This window comes from Rhinolophus ferrumequinum, chromosome 16 (genome assembly GCF_004115265.2).
Source record: "Rhinolophus ferrumequinum isolate MPI-CBG mRhiFer1 chromosome 16, mRhiFer1_v1.p, whole genome shotgun sequence".
NCBI lineage: Eukaryota > Metazoa > Chordata > Mammalia > Chiroptera > Rhinolophidae > Rhinolophus > Rhinolophus ferrumequinum.
In genome coordinates, this window is record NC_046299.1 from 48,338,103 (window position 1) to 48,354,105 (window position 16,003).

Below are 16,003 nucleotides of genomic sequence, written 5' to 3' on the forward strand. Positions count from 1 at the left end.
GCCATGTCCAACCTGTCACAGAGAAGACCACCAAGGCTCTCAAACAGTACTAAATTTATTACTTCTAGTGGAATATGTGAATTGGCCTAGACGTTTTGTTTTTTTCTAGTAGTAAATTTTAAGTCTCTCACATCCATTATACATATTTCTCCCCATAAGTAAGGAAAAATTTTTGCTTTTCCCACATAGTAAATGTTTTGATATGTTCAAACTCAGAACAAACCAATGCCAAAAAAAAAAAAAAAAGCAAGACAGCAAGTTCGTTTGAACTTTTTATTAAAATGCTTAGGATACAGATTGACTTTCTTTTGTAAATGACTGTTTTACTTTTCCTGAAATAGGACATATATGCACTCTGATAAAACAGAATGAAGTCTCAATTCATGGGAGTTCCTGTACAAAAAGCTCTGATCCTCACTGTTAGGAGCCAAGCTCCTCACAGCAGCTTCTTTCCACTATCTTATTATAGGAACAGTGTTTTCTGTGGGGCAAGAAATGGACTGGTGCTGCTGGACTTTTCAATCCCCCTCTTTCTCCAGTGGCCAAGACAAACCACTTTCACAAAGAGCTGCCCTGCATAGAATCCATAATTTTCTAGCTTGCTACAAAGTGATTAGGGAAAAAACAAAAACAAGAAAAACTAACACTGAAGCAATCATACTTCTCATGTCTCTGGATAGAGAAGTATGGGTTACCTTTAGCCAAAGGAAATTAAAAGTATGCAAGTTAACTACCTAATTCTTTCACCTTTAGCTAGATTTATTCACTTAAGGCTTTAACCCCTTTTCAAATGAACAAGTTTGTCTTAATCCAGGTATGCTGGCTCATAAATGAAAAGTCGTGCTCTTCCGAGACTTATACTTCACTGAGCCCCCACATCTTGTACCTGGCAGTGAAAAAGTATGCTTTCCCAACAGGTCAGTACTGAAGACTAACAATGAGAAATCCGACTAAAGAACAATGCTGTCTCACCCCAGGAGTACTTTATCCACACTTCCCCTACCCTCACATTACAAGTGAGAATCCACTGAATTGACTCCTCTGCAAGTATCATCATCACAATTTTCAATTCTGAGGAAACTACCTCTAATTTTTCATTAAAGGAAAAATGAATGAAGATATCCTCCCATCTTAAGACCATCTCCTATCCCATCATCTTTTTCTGCAAGGGTAGAAAGTGGTTAAGAACATGAAAATCTAATTCCACACAGGACATTAAGAAAATGGAAAGCTACGAAACCAATCCTCCTCACACCACTGGGAACGCTAAGGCTTCTGTAGTGGGTGCTGACGGACACTAAGTGATGCTGGTTCAACAGGAATAATAGCCCTACACAAAATTCTTGGATTAGAATTTCCCCAGCTTATTTCTGGAATGGAGAAAGGCAATTTCGTACCAAAAAAACAACAAACCTACCTGGAAAAATGGCAGATGTTAACCTTTAAACACCAAAACAAAAAAAATTGATGAAGAGAACTCATAAATAGTCCAATACAGAGACCAAATTCTGCAAGTGGAAAATTTAAAGCTCACTAAGTAAATCTTTCCCAGATTCAACCAAATGCTAAAATACCAGATTTTTAAGTTCTCAAGTGACCGAATCAAGAACCCTTAAACTGTTAACTTTGTCCTATGTGACTCTCCTATCCAGACATAGTCCCCCTAGAATGTGTGCAAAAGTAACTGACACACACCTGCAGGATATGACACCATGGGAGACGTTCTCAGCTCTTCTATGAGGCGAAAGTCATTTCGTATAACTGAAAATAAAAAAAGTGCTACAGAGAAAAATAAAACTTCACAAGAGTTAGAAGCAAAGACTGGCTGAAATCTGTAACTTTTTAAGTGATAATATTAATAATAATAACCCACTCTATAATGAACTCCTCTGCAGTGAACAATCTGCTATGCGCTCTGAGGAAGAAGCAGCCTGGCTTGCCACAGTGGAAACCTGCTGCAGCGGTGAGGCCAGGTTCTGTCCTTTCTTAGTTAGTTCTCTGTGTACACGGGGATGCCACCTGCTACAAGGCAGTTGGACAGACAGGGGAGCTTCTCTCACCAACCTGCTAACTCAACAGGAAGAAGTTCACTTGACCGCGCTGTGGCCTCCAACATGTATCTGTGCATAATTTTATGAAGTATCTAAATGCCATTCGCTAGATTTAACAAAAAAAAAAAAAAAAAAAAAAAAGGAATAGAAAACTCTGGACCAAGTAAATTGTAAACTCAAAAAGTTAGGAGGGGAACCAATTACATTAACAACACTTTCTTTAAAAAATAGAATCACTTCTTTTGAAATCAACCACAGTGGTGAGACGTGTTTTTCTTTTCAGGTGCCCCATGATGGCACACAGCTGTACCCGGCAAATCTTGCCAGCTTCCAAGTCCCGGGATGCGGACCTGCCCCAGCACGTAGGGCAGCATTACCTCCCGACAGTGTGGAGAAGAGCACATGTCACCACTGGGCGATGACAGCTGACAGAGACTCGGCTTCTCAACGCCAGACATGGTTGGAGAGCTTTCCTTGTTCTATTAGAAAAGTTCATGAGGAAGCTGTGAATAGGATCAGTCCAGAGAAGTAAAACTCTTTTATTCTCACTGTCCAAACATCAGTCAATATACTGGGAGAGCCAGCGGAAGCCCTCGCCGTAGCCTTGCCTTTTGAGCACGCTGCACATGAACACTTCCATGGGGCGGGCATTCAGCTCCTTTAGGGTCACATTCCCCTAAGGGAGACAAAACCAAGAAGGGCCTGTTAGCATCTCCATGGGAGAAAAGCTTGAACGGTGATCACAAGAATCACTCTCTCCTTTCTTCAAAAGCAAATCTAAGAAGGGATTAATTACAGAAATGTGGTCGCGGCCACATGGATGACTTCCCCAGGGCTTCAGGCTTTCAGGATAGAATAAGCAGCACAGTCCTATTCCTAGCCTCGCTCTCTCTGTGAAGAGCATTTGCTCTGAACACACCGACATTCACTTGGCCAGAGATGCAGCAAACCAAGAAACCGGCCGCTGGCACCCATAGAACCAGCATGCTCTGACAGACAAAGGAAGTCTGAGAGTTTTTAGAAATAAGAACATTCTCATTAATGCAAGCATTCAGAAATACACATTAATAACAGGTTACACTGAAGAAATTAAAAATTCATGTGTCTAACACTCATGCAAAGGAGGGGTAACTAAATGAATTAAAGGAAGCATTTCTGGAAAGAAATAGGTAACCAAGAGGCAAGACTAAGGAACCATGTAAAGAAGTAAAAAAGTTATAGATCTCCCAAAAGGAAAAATTTTTTTAATTTTTAAAAAACACTGAGATGAAAAGACCACGACTCCTGCTTAATTATAGCTGATCTAGATTTTCTCTCTCAAGCATACTTTTCTGCAGTAGTCCTCCTTCCGACTGGATACAACATAACCTATTGATCTAGAAGACTTGGCTTCTAGTCCTGGTTTTATCACTGACTTGCTGTGTAGACTTAACAAATCACTCTCAGTTTCCTCATCTGCAAAATGGGGTAACAGTCTAAGCCTCCCCCTCCCCTCCCCAGAAGGAGCACTGAGGATGATCCGCTGCTTGGATTTCAATGCTTGGAACGTGATCTATATAAATGATCACTCTTCTTCATAACCTGAAATCTCCAGTTTAAAAAAAAAAAATTGATTTCTGGTTAAAAGGGGCTCTTTTAAGAGATTCCTCGGAACTGAATTTGAAAGACAGTCCGAAAATTTTTAAATGTAACTGCCTTTTGTACCATTTCCTTCATCCTCAAATACCTGAAGAATGTATTGCATTATAAAGAACATACTCCTACCTTCGGAGTCTACAAATTACCTATAATGAAACAGATCCTAAGCCCAGTTAAACTTTAGAAAGATAAGTAAAATCTAGAGAGTAAAACGTGAATTTTTTAAAGCTGTGAATTTCCTTTACAGGAATATGTCCCCTGAAGATTTTTCTCTTACCTTTCCCGTGGTCTGTCCATAAAGCCCAAATATCTCACGGAGCTTTTCTTCACTGATTGCATCTGTTCTGTCAATTTTGTTACCCAAGATAAGGATTGGCACATTGGATATTGTTTCATCAGTCATTAAAGCCTAAAGACAAGATACGAAGTAAGGAATCTATAAAAGCCCACCAGATGACAAAAGCCACTTTGACTTTCACTTATCTGTAAGTATCAAATGTAAAGCAAAAATGTGATCATCTTTATACATGAGTGATTAAGTTAATCTTGACATTACATAACACCCTCATTATTAGGTAAAAGGCCCCTAAAAACACCCTGACGTTATGTAAAAATCCCCTAATGCCTTCAAATCAATGGCGATTTAAGGCTGTATCTATTTACCAGGCAGCAGAACTATATCCAATGGTAACTCTGAGCTAAGTCCCTCGTGCCAGGCCGTCCCCAGGCCATCCACTGAGCACAGTCCTAGAAGCATGAGTGCTGCTATGGCTGCACAGCCTCAAAACTGACTACAGGACCTCCCCCCCCGCCCCCCGCCCCAAGTATTCCCTGAGTGCCCAATGTGTGCAAAGCACTATCTCAGGTACTGAGAGGGATACAGAAGGAAAGGTAAGAAACACCCCTGGCCTCAAGAAATTCTCACTGCACGCTCGCAGGCGAGTGAACGGTTAAGTGTCACAATGAATGGGGACAGAATATAAATACTGAAAGATATTCAGGGAAATAAAATGGTGATGTGCATGGGCTTGAGGAAAGTCTCGGCAAAGATACGGAACCTAAACGGGGCTCTGAAGGAGAGGCAGGACTTGGACAGGCGGAAAGGGGAAGGAAGAATATAAGCCATGACTTTACAGTAGGAAAAGAATTCAGGAAGCTGCAGAGATCACCTGCCTGCATTAAAGCATTTACGCTGACATGTAAGTGGGATGGGGAGGGATGCCCAACGTTATGGTGCCAGTCTGAGAGGTTAGCTGTAATAGATCCTAACGACCCCAAGCCCAGAAGTTACTAGATTGCTTTTACTACAATGAACTCACAAACGGTACGTATCTGTGGTGCGCAGGTAAGAGACGATGACCTGGCCTACCATGGCAGCATATAATAAAAAGTGCAGCAGGCATTCCAGTGTAAGAAATAAAGAGACTGAAGTCTAAATGACAGGGAAGACAGAGGAGTCAAAGCTGGCCGAGATTTCAAGCTTGGGTCAATTGGTTCTGGTACAAATTCCAATGTAGGGGGAGGTTCCCCAGCCAACAAGCAATTCTTGGGACACCGGCTGGGTGTCCTACAATTCAACTCAATTCTGACATGATGTACCCAGAGGTAACATCCACAGGTTGAGGGTTCAGTCCTACAAGACTGCCCCCTCCCCCTTCAGATGCCAGCCGCAAGTACAGTTGTTACATGTGCTTCTGACCAACTGGCTTATAAATCAGTGATTCCCACGACCCCCTCCTTGGGTTGAGTAATTTGCTAGGACGACTCACAGAATTCAGAGAAACATTTTACTCACCAGATTACCGTTTTATTTATTGTGACAGGATGTAACTCAGGCAACAGCCAGGTGGAAGAGATGCCTAGGGCAAGGCATTAGGAAAGGGTACTGAGAGTCCATGCCCTCGCCAGGTGAGCCATTCTCCCCAAATCTCTGTGTTAACCAACCCAGAAGCTCTCTGAAACCTGCCTTTTAGGTTTCTATGGAGATTTATTAGTCACAATTAATTAAATCATTGGCCACTAGCAACTGATTCCACCTCCAGCCCCTTTCCCTTCCCTAGAAGTCCTGGGATGGGGCTAAAGTTCCAGCCTCTAATGGTTGGGCCCCCTGGTAACCAGCCCCCATCCTTAGGTGGGGTCCAAAGTCCACTTCATTAACATAACAAAAGCCCTATATGGCTGTCCTCCCTTAGGAAAAAGTCCAAGGGTTTTGGGAACTGTATGACAGGAACTGTGGATGAAAACGATATATGGATGAGAAATATATTTTGATCATCTAAATGACCAAAATGTATGTCTTATAAATTACAATATTGCACTGGGACTGTAGTTCTCACTGACAGGAAAAGCCAGGAACAGAGACTAAAGTTGAACAGATAAAGGGCAACACCCTCTGATCATCTTAAGTTCCAGGAAATGTTAGACAAAGTCAGATTAAGGAAGCCGTTCATTCGTACTAACCAAGTACCTACTACGTGACCAATGCTTTGCTACGTGAAGGAGTTTCACAAAGATATATGGTCTCTATCCGGTGAGAGAGAACTGTAAGAAAACCAGTAGAGACAACAGACACTGATAAGGTAAAGAGTCTACAGTCTGAGAGCTCAGGGAAGGCTTCCTAGAAACGGTCATACCTGAACTAAGATGTCTTCAAGGACACCTGAAATTTACCAGCAAAAGGGGGTAGGGGGTCAGGTGAGAAAGCCAGGCAGGGATAGCCACTTCTGCATACCTAAGGGAGGGCAAGTTGTTCTCTATGTTTGAAATGGTAGGCACCAGAGATAAAAGAAGCTGGAGAAATAAAGAGAGGAAAGCTCATGAAAGATCCTATGCACTGTACAAAAGATTTGTGGATTTTAGCCACAAGGTAATAGACCTATTAGGCGCTATTAAGTAGGGCAATGACAAGTCTGAGGAAGTTTTTTCTAGCATTATTACAGTATGTGGCAGAGTGGTGGTAAAATCTATAGTAATTCCCAGGGTTGTGGACTGCATGTCCAGGTACATGGTGGGGAAGACGAATAGTTCCATTTGGAAGAATAAAATTGGTAGATGGAGTTGTCTAGTAGGCAGCATTATGAATGAGGCTGGAACTCAAGAGAGGTTTAAACAAGAGCAATCCATTTAGGAGTCCCTGGCATGTGGGTGGCAGATGAAGCAAAGGGAGTAGCCTAGGAGAAAGTATAGACCCTGGGGAACAAGATTTAAGGGCTAAGCAGAGGAATAGTCTGGGAAGTATCAGCTAGAGAGACAGCACCAAAGCGAAGGATATAAAAGGGAGTTTAAAGAAAGAGAGAACGACCGGTGCCAAAAGGCCAAGTAAGGGAAGGACTGCCCTACAGGCGATTCCACATGCGACTCTGAGTATACATTCAAGAACCATACTTACAAATAAACTTGGGACAGTTCAAATTTTCAGAAACAAGAATGCAGAGAGAGAGTTAGAAATCAAAGAGAAAGAAGAGGCACAGGGCAAAGCAGTAGGGATAACAAAGACAACATTATAGAAATTGTCAAGCCAAGAAAATACGATGTTGAGAAAGGAAAAAAACTTGAAGCTAGTTCTTGATAGTATCAAACGCTGCATGTGACCCAAACTAAAGACTGAGAACAGATGCCTAAGGTCTGGCGAGTCATTTAGTGCAAGGCTGGACAGGCACAACCTGAGAAGACAGACTCAAAATGTAAAGAACTCTCATCCCTTTTAAGGTTTCACTACGCCAACGCATCATAAAGAGTGGCCAGATGTGATATGTGAAAGGAAAAAATGTTAATTGTGCTGGGACAACAGGCATAAACTGAGTGTCCTGAGCAAACTGGACAGAGAATCACCCTATGACGGATATAAATAAAGGCAACTTATTCAAGTCCAAGCTGAGTTTCCTTAGGACATTGAAAAACAATGTCATAGATTTTGAAACACTTTCTTCCCATAACTAGGACTTTCACTAAATGTTAACTGGCATGATTAAGTATTGGCACTACTGAGCAGCATTAAAAAGAAATAGAGGCGAAGAAAGGAAAAACATATAAACGTACATTAAGCTCAACTTTGGATTCCATGAGGCGAGGATGATCTGCACAGTCCACCAGAAAGACAATCCCATTAATTGCTGGGAGATAATTTTTCCAAACCCGACGTGCTAAAAAGACAAAGTTCGCAGTGCATCAATAAAAATATGTATATTTTGAAAATAAATACCCTGATGGTCTATCTAGTGGGCAAATCTTGGCCAGTTTTCAATAGCAGTAGACTCCATATGATTTTCCAACTCCTAGCCATTATTAAATCAGAACAGACGGTACAAAATGATGGTCCATGAACTGAATCAGATTTTTTTGAAATTTGGAAATCACGGTGTCTGCTTGATTTTCTGAAAAAACTGCAACATCTTACAATCCCATGCCTACCTACCCACATGCCAATAATCAACTGGAACGGAGCAGTGGCAGCTCCTTTGGATGAGGTCTGGGCTCTTCTGTCTGCCAGTTTCCACCACTCCCTGCTATCTTACTCCCAGACAGTTTCACTCACTTAAATCACCTGCCTCGTCCCCGGAGCTATTTTAGTTTGTAACCTCTGAGTTAAACCATCATGATGCAAATTACTTGTCCATATAACTTCAGTCCCAACTAGTTCCTAACTAACCGATGTGTAAGTGTACTGACACACTCATCCACTCAGCCCTCAGGGAGACTGGGCCTGATGGGGTGGAAGTTCCCACGTATCACTTCGGTCTCCTGTATTTAACCTGGTGTGCCTAGACATTTTATTTATTTTGTTTGACACATGAAGGGATAATGGTTTAGGAAGCAATGCTTTAACTATATCATAATTTCTAAGCCATTCTTTTCTACTCCTTTCAATGGGATGAATAAGGAAGCATCTCTAGACCAGGTAATAACGGTTACCTCTGAAGAGTGGAACTGGGAAGGAGAGGTTGGGGAAACTTTTCTGTTACTTTCCATATTCGTACACTGATCGTACACTGAATTCACTACATTGAGTGTAGGTTACTCTTATAAATTAAATTTTTAAAGTATTTTTTCAAAAAAGGCAACTTCCAAATGTACAGCATTTTAGTAACTTCTGTATAATGGTGGCTAGGTTATTATAAAAAGTGTTTCTGCTAATTTTCCTCAAACAAAACTACGTACATCAAACACATTTTCCTTCTTACTCTATCAAAACCTGAAAGCTAAATTATCAAACCAAATAATACACAATTCCCAGTTCAGGTGTCTAAAAATACCCACTGCTCTGCATTCTCCTAAGGGTCTCAGTTCAGCTTATAACTGTATTATTTCTGAATTTAAATTTGTATGAAGTTACAAATCTTTTTGAAAGCAGAAAAGACACCATACACCCAATGCTATCCAAATGAAAATAATACAAGCTCATTACAGAAAAAAAGGAAACAAGATAATCTATAATCCTTCATCAAAACACACCCACTCCTAATGTTTTTGTATATTTTCTTTCAATATTTTTTTCTGTACAGGTATATGTGATTGTGATCATATACACACACACACACACACACATATGTATACACACACACATAAATATATGATTTTATAGCGTGTAAATATTAAATGAACAAAATAAATGTAATTATATGTTAATGGAATCACTGACTATAAAATTATTTTGATTGCGTCTCAGCCTTTTGGCTAAAATTTTTTGGCTTAACGATTAAATTACCAATATATTATTTTTTAACCAAATTTTTAAAAAACTATATTAGATTCAACCTAATATAATGCTCCAAAAGGAAACTTCTCAACTCAATTTAATGAGTGAGTAAATCTGAAAGAATCTCAATAGGTGCTTTCTTCTACCTTTCCAGAATATTTTTTATTCCCGCAAAGTAAATGTTTTACTCCTTAGCCTAGAGTCTTGCCAACTGTAAAGTGAGTGTCCATCAGATAAAGATGCCCCATTCTGTGTATCTCCAAAACACACACAAGACAACTGATAGGCATCTGGGAACCACACAGACACAGCCTGACTAAGGCAAAAATGCGCTGTGGAGAACAAGGTAGAAGAAAATGTTCCAACTGGTACAAATGGGTACAGCATACAAAATATCGATTTAGATCAGAGTGGTCCCAAATAGTCACTGTATTATTTTTGCAACTTTTGACAAGTTTGGAATTACTTACAAATAATGGCTTACTTTTCTACATATACTCCATTGAATAAAGGATACAAAAGAGGTAGGACTAAATTCAATGTGATATTGCACTGAATCATGTTCAAAAGGAAAAATGCTATAAAGAAGATTATTGGGACAATTGACAAAAAAAGAAATATACACTACAGAGTAGATAAAAATGAAACTTCCTGGGTTTGATAACAATTATGACCATATAAGGGAATATTCTTTCTCTTAGGAATATACATTAAAGTATTAAGGGATAAAAGAGCAACTCACAAATGGTTCAAGAAAAATAAATGTTAATATGTATTGTATACAGAGGGAGACTGATAAATCTGGGCAAAAGGTATAAAGAAATGGAGTTCTCTATTATTTTTGCAACTTTTGACAAGGTGGAAATTACTTAAAAATAGTAAGTGAATAAACCAACTTCATTAAAGTAGTAAGATCTCAATCCTAAAGGCAAGAAATCAAAAAGTAAAAATGACACACTGCCTTTTTAAAAAAGGAGGGGCACAAAATGAACTATAAGTCAATACCATCCTTTCTCTGAATCATCTCTTACCTTGCTCATGCCCACCAAGATCAAACGTTGTAAAAGTCATTCCAGCAATTGTCAACTCTTCAGATGCTGAAAAATTATCAAGAGAGAAAAGAAATAAACTTCTCCATCCACCACGGCCCAGCTACGAGTATTGTAAGCCAATACAAAAGCAAAGCTTAATGAAGCTTTCACCTTGTAAAGAAAATACAAGTATGAAAACATTATTAAGTTATTTTAAAAGGCCAAGTTTCTTTTTCTCTAAGGTATCTGCTGCTTCTTAGAAGTAGAAATGACAGATGTGTCCCATTACAGGACTTGTGAGAAAAGAGAGTGACAAAGTTCCAGAGATTTGTATTTATGAGTATGTGACCTGAGTGTATCCTAATTTTTTTCAAGTGAGCTGTCCTTTGGAATTTCAGTTAATAAAACAACTGCATAAACTGGGGATTCATCCTCCAGCCCTGACATTGACCTTTAAATATCAAAAGGTCACCTGGTATTTTCAAACCTACTTGGATGTAATGTTGGAACATGTTGGCCCAGTCTGTCATCTTTGAGCATGTGTAGAAGAGTGGTTTTGCCTGCATTGTCCAAACCCAAGAATACAAGTTTTCCAGATTTCTTGTAGAGTCCTAAAACAGAAAGAAAAAAAAATAACATAATTTTGCTCTTTATATACCACAGGCTGTGTATATTTAAACTGTTGGAGGAAATGCAGAAAATGTAAAACATACGATCTATTTCAAGGAAAACAGCTTTACCTAGGAACTGGAGCACACTGCTGAAGCCATTGTAGATCCACTCAAAGATGAAAGACATTATTAATGCTTACTACCTGTATAAAATATGAAAGCAGCAAACATTAGCTTTCTGGATGCTAGTACAGTTTTGGAGAAGTTAACTCTTATTCCCTGGCCCTGACGTCCCATGTTTTCAGGCATAACAAAACAAAGGATTTTGCACTCTGAAGGGAAGTCTCTGGAGTTGTCATATCTGCACAAACTCCTGGTTTCCTAAGTTTTGAACCTATGATACTCAGAGGACCAGGAGCTGAAGATATACCATATTTTGCCATGTCTAATGTGCTCCCGGGGATAATGCGCACCCACATTTTTGGCCCAAACTTTCAGGGGAAAAAATCTTTCATTTTAATTTTTTAATTCAAATTTTTATTTGTTTACATTTAGGTACCTGTTTTTTGTATTATAAAGGAATTTTAGCATTTATTTCTTAACATATTATGGTACAAGAAATGTTATGTAACAAATAATTACAAAACACAAGAACAGATACAAGATACAAGGTACAAGAAATTTTATGTACCGGTAACAAATTTACACTATTTACACATCATAGAAGGCCAAAAACTCTTCCGCGTTGCAAGTTCATTATAAGTTCAACAAAACCGATCGTTGTATTCCAGGGTATTATTTTGCATACGGATATCGTTATTGATTTCTAGTTATACTTTTAACTCATAAGCAGAAATAAGAGAATTAAAAACATTCATATAGATACGAAATTAGTAATACCCATATATAATGTGCATCCTTAGTTTTCCCTCACAAATTTGGGCAAAAACAATGCACATTACACATGGCAAAATACTTTCTTCTTTTACTGTGAAACTCAATTCCTTCAGGCTACTGGTCATTCACATTCCATAGATACACCACTGCTACCGACCAGTTAGCAAAACCTCTACAGAATTAGTCCCATCAATAATCTGGATCAAAATGTTGCAGTGATGCATTGAGTAGAAAATGATGAAAAAAATGCATATTGACCAGAATGAAAACCATATTAACCCATCCTTGTAAACCGGTCTAAAAAACATGGTCATCCCAATCCTTTTGGCTGGCTCAATTTGCCCTGCTGCGTTCATCAATGCTATCTCTTCTTGAACAGTATGTGTTTGGCCCCTCTTGCAGATATGTGTCTCAACTTATAAAAGAGATAATATCACTATTTTGGAGAGCCATGAAGCAGTAAGAAGATAATCCTTTCCTAATGTGAATAATCAAGACCTACCATTTTTCAAATATGGATTTTCTTATAATAATACTTGTTCAGGACAGTGCAGTTAGGTTCCTAGCCAAGTACATACCTTAATTTGTACTGATATTAATACCACTCTTTCTGTTTCCCATAGGCCTAAACAAAAGATGACCCAAAACTACAAAAATACCTGCATACGTTGGTAATAAGCAAGAGGATCTCTGAATTAAGTTAAGATAGGAGGATTTAGAGCCACTGGTGGGTGTTAAGGTTTCTCAGTGTCAGCATTTCCCCATAGTGAACTTTTACCATTATCTCAGATTTGGTGCAAAAAAAAGCGCAAGATCCTCTACTTCAATTCCTGTGCATCATTAAAAACATCTTAACACAAAGGCTTTATACTAGATGTGACCAACTGCTTTCAAACAAAATTTTCATGAAGTTTTGTTTTTTTTCAAAAAAGTAAACAAAGGTTTAGTTTTGTTACTTTTACTAGTGACCTGTAAAAGGATTCATAAAAAACCACCTGTATTCTTCATTCAAAGAATGTTAAATGAAGAAGAAATTGGAAAATGAAGATAGCGTATGTTAATTTTCTTTTTCATCCAATTACTGTTGATTTATGTTTAAATCGGGCCTGACTCATAAATTGTAGGACTTGCTTAATGCTTATTTTCTATGGCTCTTACCATGGAAAGACAAATGAAGTTTGGGAGTTTGAGTGAGAGTGAAGACTGAAATTTTTATAGAAAGATACTAAATAAGGTTTTCTGCCTTTTCAGTAACATCAAAATATACTGTGGCAGAAAACAAATTTAGCATGTTAAGTAACAGTTTTGTCTGGAAACTTGGTCTGCATTTTAAGAAATCAGTGACTTAAATACACTTATAAAGTTCCTGTGCTGAAGTTTCCACTGTAGGTAAGTAAAAGAACAATGTGCCACTCCTCTGCAATCCCCACAAACCAGTTATCCTTCCTTACTTTTCTGTCTATCACTTGGCGAAGGGCAGCTTGCCTTTAGAAAGCACCTCTCACTCTGATCACTCCTTTAACAACCCAACACATAAGCATTTAGTTGCACTACACTGGCTTGCAGTCAGTACTTTACAGACTCTGTAAAGTTTTACCACATCAGTTTAGAAGTATTCCCAACTAGATGAATTCTCATCAGGGGACAAGGGGAAAACCCCACTTTGAGGACTGTTTTGTGGTAACTGAACTACTTTGATTTTCCAATTTATTGTCCCTTGACAGATCTGCTTTAAAGGTCCTGTAATTCTTCCCACCAAAATGAGTGCTTAAAGAAACTCTTCAGGCTATGTTAAAAAATAATAATAATAAAAACCCTTATTGGACAAACAGTTGTGCTGCATTGCTAACCAAATTTAAGGAAATGGCAGCGATGCCGCCTCCATCCTTGAGATCTTAGGATGTGTATACCCCCTCATGAGTAGTGTTATAGTTTATACAGTGACTGTACATACATCTCGTTTCAATTTCACACCAACCCTATTGGGCAGGAATCCTTCGCCTCATTTAACACCATAAGGATGCTGACAGTCCTAGGTTATCTGGCTTAACCAAGACTGCTCAGCTGAAAACGTAACAGTGCCAGACCTTAAACCCTCCTCTTTTAACATCAAGGCCACAGCTCTTCCTGTTTATATCACATAAAACTCAAATCACAATCACAAAACCGATTTAAAAAAACACACATGAAACTTCCTTAACCCACTAACTACACAGATGACAATCTTATAGTTTTCTTCCTTACAACACATAATACCTTTTGAATGGACTGTTAATAACTAGCATCCTGTTTATTTTCTATCCTTGATCCACTCTACCCCCTTATGGCACCTTATGACTGCTCTAAAATTTAAGGGCTCTAAACTACCAACAAAAGCATTGCCAAGGTACCACAAATGAAAATTTGTAAATTTTAGGACTGACTGATCAAACAAATAAAAAGGAAAAGCACTAGGCTGACCACTGCCCAATAAAGAATCTCTATGCATCACTTCTTCTACATACTCATTACTTCTTTACATACTCGGAGCAACTTTGAGACACCATTTCAAACAGATCTGGGATAGCAGGCAGCTAGCTGGCTTTTAGCTAAGAAACCTGCTTAGCTGCTGGGTATATATCAAAGGCCAGTCCCATTGCAAACCTCCATAAGCCCCCTGTCACAACCGCAGCAGACGGATCGAGGTAAAGGAGAAAAGACAAGAGCAGGGCAGAAAACGGACAATTTAGTGCCTACGCTCACAAGTGTGTTCCTGACCTCTCGGCTAGAATCGTGAAGACAACATTAATCTGTACCAAACGAACATGCAGAATTTTTTCCATGCACTGAAGGAGAAAATACAGTGTTCGACCAAGGACATCAGATGATAACTGAAGTGGATTGGGGGGGAGGCCCTGTTCTAGGAGCCAGAACTGGTTCCAATGCTCTCACTTGCTATTTATTTGTGGGGCCTTGGCCAATTCACTGTGCCTCGGTGAGGCTTAGTCCCCGAGTCTGTACCACAAGGATAATCATCAAGGTCTCCCACCAGCCTCACCGACGGCTGTGCGGCTCCCCCGAGACAGGGGTTGTGAGGCCGTTTCGTAAACCCGAGCGCACAGTATCAGGCAAGAAAACTGTTATCCCACCCAGCAGCGGCAAGACCCCCCGAGCGGAATGCAGATCGACCCGATACCCCAGAGACCCGCAGGGGACCGAGCAGACCCGGCCAAGTCGGCCCATCCCCGCCCAGAACCGTCCCCGCGGCCCCACAGAACCGCCTGCGTGTCACTTCCCCCCCAACCCCGCCTGCACCGGCCTCCGCCCCGACCCTCCCGCCATCTGCCTCAGCCCCTCGGACCCGGGCTCCCTCCCTCGCCTCGGCCGCCAGACTCACAGCCCAAGGGACTCCTCCGGCGGCGGCGGACGGCTTCGACCCTCCCTCAGAGCACACAGCCCAGCAGCACCCGGGACCGCCAGCTACTCGCCGGATATACGTAACACCTCTCCCCCGAGACTTCCGGGCGCGTGCTTGCCCCCGCCCCCTCGAAGCGTCAGCGCGCTCTGCAACAGCCGGGAGCCCTACTCGGGCCGCGGAGGGGCGGGCCTCAGGCGCGACGAAGAACACTCGGGGGCGGGCCCGGCTTGGCCACGCCCCCTCCCGCACGGAGAACAGGACGTGGCAGCGCCGCGCCTAGGGAGGGGGAGTAGTAGCATCCTGGAGGCTCGCGGTGCGCCTAGGCGCTCGGAGCGCTGCTTCAAATCCGACTGCTTTCCCAGGCGCACGGGGAGAGTCGGAAGTGGTGACCGACGGTTCGGTGGGTTCTCGGAAAGAAGAGTTGGCCGGAGAACCCTGGTCCTAAGGTGGATGCCTGCAAGCTTTTGCTTTAAGTCACATTGCCCGGTGAGAACCTACTTTTTAGAAGAAGACTTAATATTCTTTGAGAACTTACGTTCCAGGCAGTGCCCGGAGTACTTGGTATGCCTCATCTCATTTGATCCTCATTACCGTCCTATGAAGCAGATACTGTCGCTGTCCCCTATTTACAAATGAGAGAACCACAGTTCAGAATAGTCTAGTAACGAAACCCAAGTTGATAG

General features: G+C 40.7%; 1 protein-coding gene across 1 annotated transcript; it reads right to left on the reverse strand.

The window, feature by feature from the left end:
* Positions 1-262: 262 nt before the first annotated feature.
* On the reverse strand, positions 263-15,411 carry SAR1A (secretion associated Ras related GTPase 1A). Its single transcript, XM_033130914.1, has 7 exons — positions 15,300-15,411; positions 11,156-11,229; positions 10,907-11,026; positions 10,416-10,481; positions 7,728-7,831; positions 3,967-4,098; positions 263-2,727 (listed from the first exon to the last, which is right to left on the reverse strand). The coding sequence occupies exons 2-7, from the start codon at positions 11,211-11,213 to the stop codon at positions 2,611-2,613; spliced, it is 597 nt and encodes a 198-aa protein (XP_032986805.1). The 5' UTR covers positions 11,214-11,229; positions 15,300-15,411; the 3' UTR covers positions 263-2,610.
* Positions 15,412-16,003: the final 592 nt, after the last annotated feature.